At 41.2% G+C, this 12,134-nt stretch overlaps 1 protein-coding gene across 1 annotated transcript; it reads right to left on the bottom strand.

Moving 5' to 3' along the window:
- Positions 1-6,531: 6,531 nt before the first annotated feature.
- On the bottom strand, positions 6,532-8,129 carry LOC311507372 (neuropeptide FF receptor 2-like; the record flags this gene model as incomplete). The annotated part of the gene is made up of 3 exons (XM_084571685.1): positions 7,739-8,129; positions 7,519-7,618; positions 6,532-7,426 (listed from the first exon to the last, which is right to left on the bottom strand). The coding sequence occupies exons 1-3, from the start codon at positions 8,064-8,066 to the stop codon at positions 6,532-6,534; spliced, it is 1,323 nt and encodes a 440-aa protein (XP_084427811.1). The 5' UTR covers positions 8,067-8,129.
- Between the last annotated feature and the right edge of the window lie 4,005 nt (positions 8,130-12,134).

Here is a 12,134-nt window from a genome sequence, read left to right as displayed (position 1 = left end):
GACACTTCTGCTAGCTAAAAACTGGGTAACTTAATGTAGGAAATGCATAATGAAAGGATGAAAGCACTGGGAACATTTTTCTCAGACATATTATTACCATCCGCCTTGTCATGTTTAAAAACACCAGCAGACAACTCATGGACCCTAACTTTTCTGAGGTTATAACAGAGACTGCTCAGCACGCTGCAGCTCGAGAAAACACGCACAAATAGACAAAAAACAATCAAATCAATAAAACTTTTTCATCCATTTGACAACAGGTGCATTACTCACAACACAACCGAAAACAAAAACACTTTAAAGCTTTATGATTTTTGGAGTTGTTGACGTTTGCAACCGGTGAGTGGAAAAGAGCAGAAACACAAGTTGTTTTTCTGCTGCCAAAGCTAATTTAGACAAAAAAGTATTTATTTTTTTTTGTCGTGACAACAGCTCTGCTAGCCAACTGCTAGCTAACAAGTTGTTAAGCTAACGGGCTAACATTAGGGCTTCCTCTGTTACAAAACTACATTGCAATATATCAACCTGCAAATTAACCTCCATGATATCCAGCATTTCTAAAAAATATCAGCATAAACATCACAACTCATGAAGTCTCCAGAAAATTTCCACTTTTGAGTTTGTGATTACACATTTTTCTTGTATAAAGAGACATCAGTTTTAGGCACTAAACCAAAGTGCCTGATGTAAAAATAAGAATTTAGTTAATGTGTCTATAGCTTCACAAAGCTGCTAGCATGACTAAACGCTAAATACCAACTGTTTTCCTCAAACCTTTAATTTTAATTAATAATGTAATGGTCTGTATAGTAGAACTAAACTGAAATCCCACATCAATAATCAAAAACGCACAGGGCAATATAGATTGTCTATCATCTTGTTCAGTGTTCCCCAGGTGAAATAAGATAATAAAGAACTGAATAAATCCATTTACAGTATGGAGATGCGCTGCTTAACATTTAATGAATTGCAAATTGTCCAAAGTGAAAAGCTTCTCGCAGATGTTTAGAGATTAACAATGTTCTTAGCGCGGAGCAGCTAAAAGGCGTTGGCTCTTAGCAAATAGCTCTGGGAAACAAAGCGGCACGTACGCCTTCCTGATGAAAACCTCACATAGAATGACACGTAGACCTAATGGGAGAGCATGGATAGAGATATTGCTGAAGGTAGAACGTACTAATGGCTTTTGGAGATTAGTGGGTCCAGAAGGTGACTTTAATCTGTTGAGATGACAATCCATTTTCTCTTTACCCACAGGACACAGATTTAATATATAGTTAGTGTGGTGCACATTTATTATGACACTCACTAATCACTTGTAATATCAGTTCATTACTTCTGATACCATTGCAGAGTTGGTAGGAAATACAATATTTATCTTATTTTTACGCTTTAAATTCGATTATTTTTAAATTTTCCTAATTGGTATGTCAAATTTATTTTACAATATGTTCCTTTTCTTAAAATCACATCACCGAATTCGTCACATATTCATCTTCGTCCTCCCACCTACAGCCCAACTCTGTCAGCCTGTCTGCTCCAGGTCTGTACCCCCAGACTGTCAGAGGGCTGACAAGCTGAAAAACATAACCTGCTGTCGTCTTTCACACAGAAACATATAGAATTTATTTGACAGAACTGCTGTATCCAAAAAAAAAATAAAAAGTTCAACATTTATGGAAACAGCAGAGGAATAATGACGTGAAGGTAAATTTATAATATCAGGGACACCTGAGTTTGCATTGCTAATGTATACTGCCCGTCACTTTATTTAAAAGAAAATTATATGTAAAAATGTAACACACTTCTCTATTAAATCAACTGGAATTGCCAAAGTGTATTGCCATCCAGTGTATTATCATAAATGGAGGCAACAATCTTGATTTTTGAAGCAGCTTATTGTGTCAAATAATGCGACAAATAAAAATGGCATGGAGGAAAACATTAACCTAATATTCTGTTGCACCTTACACCTTTCTGAGTAAATCTGCAAGCTCTGCAGTCAAGTGCTTGTCTTTGCTCTCAGTGAGATTTCTACCCAGCTGGCAGTCGAAACCTGCTCTTCTGCTTCAGCTCTACCAGATCTGATTGATGCTCGTTTGGGTTGCTAGTTTCAGCTGCTCAATTGGATTGAATAGTGGACCGGGGATCATTGCACCACACTCGAAAGTAGTCAGATTCTTTCTTCTCAGATTCTACCACAGTTCAGTCATAAATGTAAACTATTACAAGAATCACGCTCCGGTCTGGAAGATTTTTAGGCACATCACTAACCACATAATTTACATATCCCTAATATGATATGGATGCGATGTAAGTATACAGATATTGAAACATACCCTCAAAAGACCTCTTCGAAGAAGGACTTTTCCTCCTATCCCTTGTTACCCATCAGTCTTTCAGGTCATAGCGTTCAAGCAGCATAGCAGGTATCTCTTTGTAATTGTCACTTTCAACTTCTGTGACAGCGCTGTGGCTGAACTACCCAGATAATGGGCTGCTAAACAATGTTTTTCTTTCGGGCCTGCTTCAAACAGGGAGTGCACCTGAATGCAGAGGTTTTTTTTTTGTTTTTTTTATATATCTGAAGCATTAAAAGTTTACTTTCTTCTCAGAGCTTTCCATCATAGGCACAAAATAGTTTCTTTCTAGGGCGTTAAAGAAAATATAACATATCAATTGCACCAAAACGGCTTTTTATGTAATGTCAACAACGATCCAAATTGTTCTCAAGATGCTTTACAGAACCCATAGCCTGAACTAGTGCAGAAAATTAATAAATTCACATTATTAAATTGTCAGTATAATGCAATTATTCAAGGAAATTCTAGTCATAACCTACATGGTTTATAGAATTATTGACAGGAATTAAATTTGTATTGGATACTCGCTGCTGTGCAAATGTTAAATGCAAATCTCGAAGCGAATCAAGTGTGAATGCAAGGTGGCGTCATTTGTGCTGCCAGCCCAACGCAAGGCACAGACGGAGGAGCGGCGTCGCTCATCTAATTCAGGCTGTCCATCATGGCTGTCATCTGCACCGCATTGTTGTGTTAATTAATGGGCGTCTTGAGGTGCTCGCTGTAAAGACCACGGCTCGTTTCGAAGATGATCTCTTCTTGTTCTGATTCATGTTCCTCAAATGAGTTTGAAACCTGTATTTTACGACCAATATTTCCATTTATCAAGACATCACTATTGTATAGTGATGTCTTGACGAACTACAGATAAAATATGGATAGTCAAAGGGAATTCTGTGGGGCTTTCCAAAGTGTACAACTAAAAACAATTCATTTCTAATTTGCCTTAAATGAAAGCGGCACAGGACACAGATGTACATTTCAAATTCAAGCAAAAAATAGCAGTTATTGTGTTTATTAAGTATTGTGTGTGTGGAATAATGATTACAGACTGGCATTCAGGTCTTAGAGTGTCTGATTTTTATTTTTCAGTAACAAAAGCTCACACTAGCAATGCAACATACGAACGGGCCAAAACAACAAGTTGGAATATAGTTTACATTTTAAAGACGTACATTTAAATCTGTGAAGACTAATCACAGAAAATGCTACCATATCTTGACATATCATGACTGCATCTTCCAACTTTTATCCTCAAAGGGACATTTTTTTTGTGTACGTTGCTTTACATCCATCTTTGCGATAAGAAACAACCTTGTGAAATCTTCTATGTGTGTGTATCAGCTAACAACACTGACAACAATTTTTTTTAAATAAAAAAAAAAATAGACCAAGGATGTAACGTCCAATGCTGCATACACTTCACTGAGGTATTCTTCTTCTTCAGTCCCTGAGGCTGGTTATTTGGCTGATATCTGTAGCGCCTTTGAAAGCATTTTTATGACCATCGCACGTGCACAATCTAGCAAAATGGTTAGAGAAAGCATGCACAGCAATCAAGACACCAGTAACATGGCTCACACCTTCACTTATGATGCATTTCATACCACAATACTTAATTAGCAGCAGGTCGTTAAAGAGAGAAATTATAACATAATGTGTCAAATTATTCAAATGCCTTGAGGGCATGCATTTCCATCCAAGAACATGTGTAAATCCTACATTTTTAAATATTTTAAACCACGATTATTATTATTTTACATCCATGTTTACCATGATTACATGTGTATCCTCGTGCGTGACACAAACTGAACATATGTTCACTCTTAAAACATTGCTCAATAGCACCCCCAGTGGTCAAAAACTCAACAGGATACCTTTAATATTTTGACATAAACAAACCATGTTCTGCAGCTTACAATCATTTATATGATAATATTAGCACAAAATAGCAACAAATAAAATTATCCCGTAATTATCGCACAAGAGTTTTAACCGAATATGTTTTTCTATACAGACAAAATGAATATCTGTCAAATGTAAACACAGTTATTCTATAGTCTAATAGTACAGAATGTATGTTGTCAACATGTAGTATATTCTCAAGAAGTAAAGGTTAGAGGAAGATGTGGCCATGGTCTAGAGGTTAGAGAAGCAGTTGAAATCCCTGGAGTGACGGGCAGAAATGCACATCTAGGATTGAAGCGCCCTTGAGCAAGGTGCCCAGCCCCCAACATGCTTCCTGGACTCTGCAGGTGGCTGCCCCCTGCAGCTGCTCCTAGCCTGTGCGGATGCGTGGGCTATGGATGGGTTGAATGCAGAATAATTCATAATCGTGTGAAAGTGGTTCCGAAAAAGCTACCTTCATGCTAAGTGTCCCCACTTATAAATCAACACATCATGTGCATGTGCGTTCACTTATGGCCCCGTACAATTTTGTAACCTGATTTCATTTTTTTCTTGCTAAATCCTGCTACTGACAATAAATATAACTTTCAGAGTTCAAATCTCAGAGCACCCCGTGTGGGGCAGAGAACAGGAGGCACGTGGATGCTTTCCAAATGAGCCCGCGATCCGTGTCCCCTGCCACCGAGCTCTGTCTCCGCTATCAGTCCAGTGCCAACTGCCTCGGGGCAATGGAGCGCGCACTTTGACTGGAGGTAGCTGGCAAATTCCCATCACCCTGCCTTTGCACTTCAACCTTGAATAATATGCTACTCTAATGTCTCATTCTAAATGTCACTTCAAGTGCCAAGGGTACACTGCAGGTCTTCGATCTGCCAGGAACATTAAAAAAGTTCCAGGAGTGAGAGTGGAGTTTAGTGCACTTCTGAATGAAAGCCTGACAGAACTGCACCACTGTACAATTCACTGATTCTCACAGGTATTGCATCACTTGCAAAGAGAATTTCTAATAGGAATGCAGACAGCTGGAGTTTATGCTATGATAACAAGGACACTACTGAGGCATTTAACACAAAAAATCTCATGTAATCCACATAAATATGAATATCTTTCTTATCTTGATGGCCATTTTAGTGTTTGCATGCTACACACAGCTTTTTGAAGAGATTTCTTTTTCTGTTTGTTTTCAACTCTTAACTGTGCTGGTTTTTTTTTTTTTTTTTTTTGGTTAGCAGAGTCTGGAGGTCAGTTATAAAAAGGTAATTTAACACTGTCCATCTGCCAAGATCTGAGCAGCATTTGAACCAAAATCTCTCTCTATATATGCTAGTGAGTGTGTTTATGTGTTTTTTACACATAAGCAACATCATGGTTGCACGTGTCTCCGTCAGAAGTAAGTGGCAATCATTTTGCCGGCCTCTTTTGAAATGAAATCAGCCGCCATTTAAGAAAAGAATAAATGTTTCAGCTGTTCTCCGTTTGCTGTTTTGAGACTGGTGGCACTGTCTCCCTCTCCAGTGATCGTTTTGTGAACCCGTTAGCCTGTCATTGGTTTAGAGACTCCAAATGACCCCGTGTTTCTGCAGAAGACTAATTCATCCAATCTATATAATCACCTTTTCAACACGTTAAGTCTTTAATTGCCTATCTTTGTGCTCTATCGATCATTTATCAAAAATTCATCAACAAAACAACAGGATTTTGTCTTTTTCTTCTTCTTTTTTCAGCATTTTATTATTTTTTTTATTTTTTTTTTAAGGAAGTAATGAAACAATAATGAGCACCAACATCACCAGAGAACCACCTACTGCCGTTTGGAAACTACAGACACGGCGTGAAATATGAAATCAGACTGAAATCAGAAGGATTTTTATTTATTTTTTTTATCTTTGGGCCGTGCTGTAAACACTCTCATCATTTGTTCTGCTTTCGCATTCATCTGCTCGGGGAGCGCCTGCTGTTACCATGGTTACGGATGTCAACCACCAAATCACTGCACTGTGTGATATTAAGGACGTTTTATATATTTCATTTAAACTCTCCCTCTGTTTATATCCTTTTTTTTTTTTTGCTATTTACACCATGAAAAAACATTCACAAGCGATTTTCAAAATGACATCTTGAAAGTACATTCATCTGCAACAAATACACATGCAGTTCAGTCCTGTTTTTCTGTTTTTCATAGTCCAACGAATGCAACACACGATTCTCCAGAAGCCTCTGCGTTCGTGAAAGTGTCCCTGAGCGCTGCACATTCTCGGCCAGTCTAAATGTGGGACACTTTTTCCAAGTCCTCCATGATCAGGTCTTGTTCTTTAACGTCGTTTTTACCAGCCGTGCAATCCCCTTCCTGACATGAGCACTTGCCATTTCCCACTACCACTGACCCGACCCTGGAGGGTGACCTGCTGAGGGCGGCAGGCTGCACCGGGAGCACGGCGTTCCCCCTGATCCGGTGCGAGTAGGTCCTCTGCCGCACGATGTCGAGGGAGCACAGCTGGAATTTGAACGCCGCCTGGAAGCCTCTGCGGAAGTTCTCGTTGAAGAACCCGTAGATGATGGGGTTGACGCTGCTGTTGAAGAAGGCCAACCAGTGCGCCAAGGGGTAGACGTAGATGTTGATGACGCGATACTGGTGCTCCGTCAGGCTGGCGTAGTCGCTCAGCATCATCAGCGCCCACAGCGGCAGCCAGGACAAGATGAAGAGCAGAGCCACGATCAGCAGCATCATTATCACTCGCTTCTTCTTCCTCGAAATCGTGTGACGGCCCTCCATGCTAAGTTTGTTGTTGCCACTGCCTTCTCCGGGCGCACCTCCGCTGCACCCCAATGGAGGAATACTGGTCTTAAAGAGGGTGAAACCGATGCGGGCGTACATGACGACGATAAGGCTGAGAGGAGCGAGGTAGATGTTAGCAAAGAGGACGGTGGTGTAGATTTTCCTCATCTCTTGATTGGGCCAATTTTCCCGGCACCAGTAAAAGGGACGGGTGTCGTTGTCGCGGCCAAGGACTATCCGCACACTCTGCTCCTTTGTGACCTGGAGCATGACCCCCGAAGGGCACATGATGGACACCGCCAGCACCCATATGATGACAATAATTAGCTTTGAAGTGGTGATGGTCAGCTTTTGCTTGAAAGGGTAGACGATGCAGCGGAACCTGGCACAAAGGAAACGAAGAAGTCCTTTAGAATAAAAAAATACACATCTGAACAAGCACACAATTAGCAGTGATTGCATGATGGCTCTTACCGGTCAACAGCTATGGCCACTAGAGTGAACACAGAGGCTGATACGGATATCCCTTGAACCATCCCGCTTAGCTTACACACCACACTACCAAATGGCCATCCTGCACAAAAGGGAAAACATTAAAACATTGGAACCACCTTTTTTTGTACTTTCGGGCTGAATCTTTCAGAGTAAATTCTAATTTCACAAGCTAATTCTCCTCCAACGAGGAAGTCCCCACCTGTTATGATGTTGTCCACGAGCGTTGTCGGCATGCAAAAGATGCCAACCAGCAGGTCGCTGATGGCGAGGTTGAGAATGAACAGGTTGGTGACCGAGCGCATGTTCTTGCTGCGCAGCACGATGAAGCACACCACCCCGTTCCCCACCATGCACACCAGGAAGATGAGCAGGTAGGAGACGGTGAAGACCGCGGCCACGGAGGGCTTGTGCAGGTAGAAGTCGACGTAAGTGATGTTCGGATCCGTCGCAGGGCTTTCCTGCAAACTCGAGGAATTCGAAGGTTTCCCGTCCTCCCAGGTGGCGTTCAGACCTAGATTCTGGGTCATGTTGAAACCTGGGCGAGAGAGAGAGAGAAAGATAGGGTTAGCTGTAATGTATGGAGCACTGTTATGTGCTTGGCATGTCAGTGCATGTGTTAAATATCCTATATCTTCAGTTAAAACATAATTACACGATCTTCAACGTGGGAGTTCAACCCTGCAGACCAGAAGAAGGAATTGAATGGTGATTACATAAAACAACAGAACCTCCCCAGAAATCAATAATCCAATTCTTGTGTCTTTCCATCAGTGCAGGTGGCTTGATTCAGTCAAGCGCATGCTCGCTCACACTCGCTAATGAGATTAAGATGACCGAATTGTGAGAGCAGGGGTGCACCTGATGGACGAATCAGTCATCGAAAATACAGCATTCTGGGAACGAATGATTTTACCGCTGCTGTTTTTTATCAGCACAAAGAATTGAAGTTAAAGTTGACAACTACTGTGCAGCTGTTTAAATTGGAAAATAAATAAATAAATAGTCTTTTCTTGTGCAATAATAGACAGCATTCCAAAGTAGGCCACTTTTAGTGATGAATATTTTATCAATCATATGGCATTTATCAATTGTTAGCATATTAATAAGTAATTACATGCAAAATAATGTAATTTACCATCTAATTGAATATTTTACAAAAACAATAACCCCCGAATAAACTAAACTTAAATGAGCTTGACAGTTTAAAATGAAACTCAATTCATTTCTTTGGAAAAAAAGAAAAAGCAAAGATTGATTCAGTAGATTTAAACTCTTCTATTGTTCTATTGTTCTTGTAACAATAACACGGACGGCCGAAAAGAAGCTGAAGCCCATTTCAGAAATGTGATAAATTGGAAAATTGGAGGAAAAAAAATCAATGCCCGCAGTTCCACTGTCAAAGAGTCAGCCAGTGTTATCTCTCTGGGGTTTAAGAAATTAAACCTTTGTACCAATTATTCTTTCAAAACTCAACTCAACTAATAAAAAAAAGTCCTTCTCCATTTTTTCTCATTCACAGACTTCTGTTTCACCCCTAAAAAATATCAGTTTACGCATGCAGAACAGATATCAGGCGTCAAAGTTTTCCAAATATTCCTAATCCAGCCGCTTGTTTTCTTACCGTAGTTTAGTTTCACTCCTTTCTTCCGTCCTTTCAGATGCTATATATGTATAAATATATATCCAGGTGACAGAAATCCCACTCATTCAGAGGAAACAGCTCTCATCCTTACGTGAGACCCTGTGCATCTGACAGGCGGAGGCTGCTGTAGCCCTTATACATGAGAGAGAGGGAGGAGAGGAGATTCACTTGGGAGGGATGAGCCGGGAGGCGCAGCGGCTGCGAGCGATGCACGTTTCGGAGGGCGTCGTGTGAGCTGAATGTCATATGTATAGCCGAGACAACATGCATGAACTGACACCTGTTTTCTTTGGCATCAACCGAATGGCACTGCTTGTCTTGGATCAACCATATAGTTATCAGTCCTCCTCCTCCTCCTCCTCCTCCTACTCCCCAGTGATCTCTGTACTTCTCAGGTCTGCCTGCGTAAGTCAGATCTCACCTTTTGCTACCCCCTCTTCACACCATTAAATGGAGAAAATGGGATGTGGGCCACGGGAGCTAGTGCAAACTTAAAGCAGCGTTTTCAAATGGGTTTACTGCACATGCACATGTCGTGCAGGAAGCCCTAACAAAGCACACCATACTGCAAGACGTCCAAGAGGGAAGACGCGAGGTGCAAGGTGAGACCTCGCCAGTGTGTGGCAAGTTGAAGAGGAAGATGAGACGCTTCACGTGATTGAATGCCGACTTTGAATTGAGGAGAGGTTGAGAGAGAAGGGAGAAGGCAACAAGCAGTCATTACTGTGAGCGTTGGAGAAACCCTTCAAGCTGCTTTCAGTGTGCTTAATTAACACATGGAGTAAAACGCCGTTAGCGCTAATCCTGTCAAAACTGTGGCTATTCTCAGGTTTGAGACGGGTGAGAGACAGGAAACATACGGTTCATCGGGGCAGCACTTTCAGGGTTGTTTGATGTCAAGATTGAGTGAGCGGTTTGAAACCATTGAAATTTAAGGACAAATTATCCGTTAAGTGATCCAATAATGATATATTGCTTCTCTTCCTGCCCGAGGCTTTCTGCCATTGACGAGCGCTCCCTTTTTCTTCCACGGCCGCCTTCACTCGTCCTTCCAGGCTACATTTCTGCTTCATTTACTACGTTAACGTCTCCTTCGGTTAAAACTACTGCAGACAAAATCGGAATTCCCATAAAGTCATCAATTCCCTTTCACGTGACTGACCTCTGCAGGAGCGGTGATCGATGCTGGACCTCTAAATTTTTAAGGAAGTAAATATATTGGTATGGTGTGATAATCTTGGAGGTATATTATGTGACTGTTTTCTCCTTATCCTTGTATTTGTTGTTTATATAGTCCCTTATGTCAGTTCGTCTGTCGTGCATATACCTGTGGTGAGATGTTTACTCATCTGTGTTCCCTGTGTCTGAGTTTTTGGTTTATCTTTCATTGGATTAATTAGATTTAAACACTTCGGCTTCTACTTTGTTGGATCGTCTTTTGTTTCACTTAATTTGGATTCATTCTGCTCTATCCGGACCCCGTCCTTGTGTGTGTCCTGCATTTAGGTCCCACTCTTCGCCCCTGTCCATTAGACCTTCCCGGGTTTCTCTCATCCATTCATCCTCCTACCTTTACACTCACCCTCCTCCTCTCATCCATTTATTTATTTATCCTCTTACCCTACCTTTATCCACTCTCTTTCCGCATCCATTCATCCTATCTCCCCTCTTTCCCCTTTCTTCTTAATTCAAGCACCATCTGGGGACCATAGTCTGCTCGGCCAGCTACCACCTGGGACAGAACCCCCGCCAACCTCAAGGATTCTGGACGAGCCTGAGACCTTCATGTCCAGCCTCTCCCTCATTCCCATTCTTCATCCATCTACTCGTTCTCTTTCCATGAAGCTTGCTAATGGTCATTGTTATGGCGCTGTCGTGTCTTTCTCTTTGCAGGAACACGTGGGCGATTCCAGGTTTCACCAGTCCTCCCTGCTGGTGAAAGGAAAACACATGCATTAGCCTATCAGTGTTTCTGGGGTGAAGGACAGCTGTTTTGTTTGTGCTTCTAAAAGGCCTTTTCAAATTTAACCTCAGAGTCAAAACCCTGAAACCAATCCCACAGTCATTATCCGTCCATTTGTGCACCTCTTAAAAGGCACAGCCTTGTATCACAGCGAGAACAGCTGCAGCCTAGAACCAATGAGAACTTCTTGGAACACAAAATATTGTGCTTACATTTTGTGTGAACTGCTGAATATATACAGTATATACCTATATCTTGCATGCAGGTAAGTTATATATACATACATATATACCTAATTAACTGTCTCAGAGATTACCTCTGTTGGGGGTCGACACGCAATTCTATATATGCCTTAATACCACCCATCATCTATTGTCTATATGGTTCCCCACTGCTTTTTTTTTCAAATATTACAGACAGTAAGAGAAAGATGGTAAACAGCGATTGAAAAAAAAATGAAAATATGGATATTCAGGAAGAAGAGACATACCGTCTCACAGTATGCATTGCAGATTGATTTTTAAAAACATCCGCAGCCTTGATCAATGACTGTGGACACAAAAGTTGTCCAACTTTTGCTTTCACTCAGTGAAGATGACCTTTCATAGATTGCCAATATGTGAGAGTGCTTCCACGCAAAGTGAAGTACTGTATGCACAAGAGCGTTACTTAAACTAACTCAAACCGAAGCAACACAAATGGAAAGTGGAAGTTGGCGACGTCAGCAATGCAAGCAAAAAGCTAGGGTGTGTCATGTGTGCTGTGAATGTGCAAAAACAAATATTTGATATGTGACAGAGATATTGAACACATGCCAGCTTTTATAGCCTGGACAACCCAGGTAAGCTGCGTAAGCTGACAACTCCCCATTTCAGATAATTACAAGTAAGTCCTGGACATACTGTGAGATAAAGTTGGACCAACCTCCAAGACAGTGGGACAAGAAACAGTTATCTCTTATTGTCAGACAGTATTTGGGGAATAATAATT

The sequence above is a fragment of the Chelon labrosus genome (genome assembly GCF_963514085.1).
Source record: "Chelon labrosus genome assembly, chromosome: 22".
Lineage (NCBI taxonomy): Eukaryota > Metazoa > Chordata > Actinopteri > Mugiliformes > Mugilidae > Chelon > Chelon labrosus.
The sequence above is the reverse complement of the archived record's forward strand: the minus strand, read 5'-3'. Positions and strand labels throughout refer to the sequence as shown.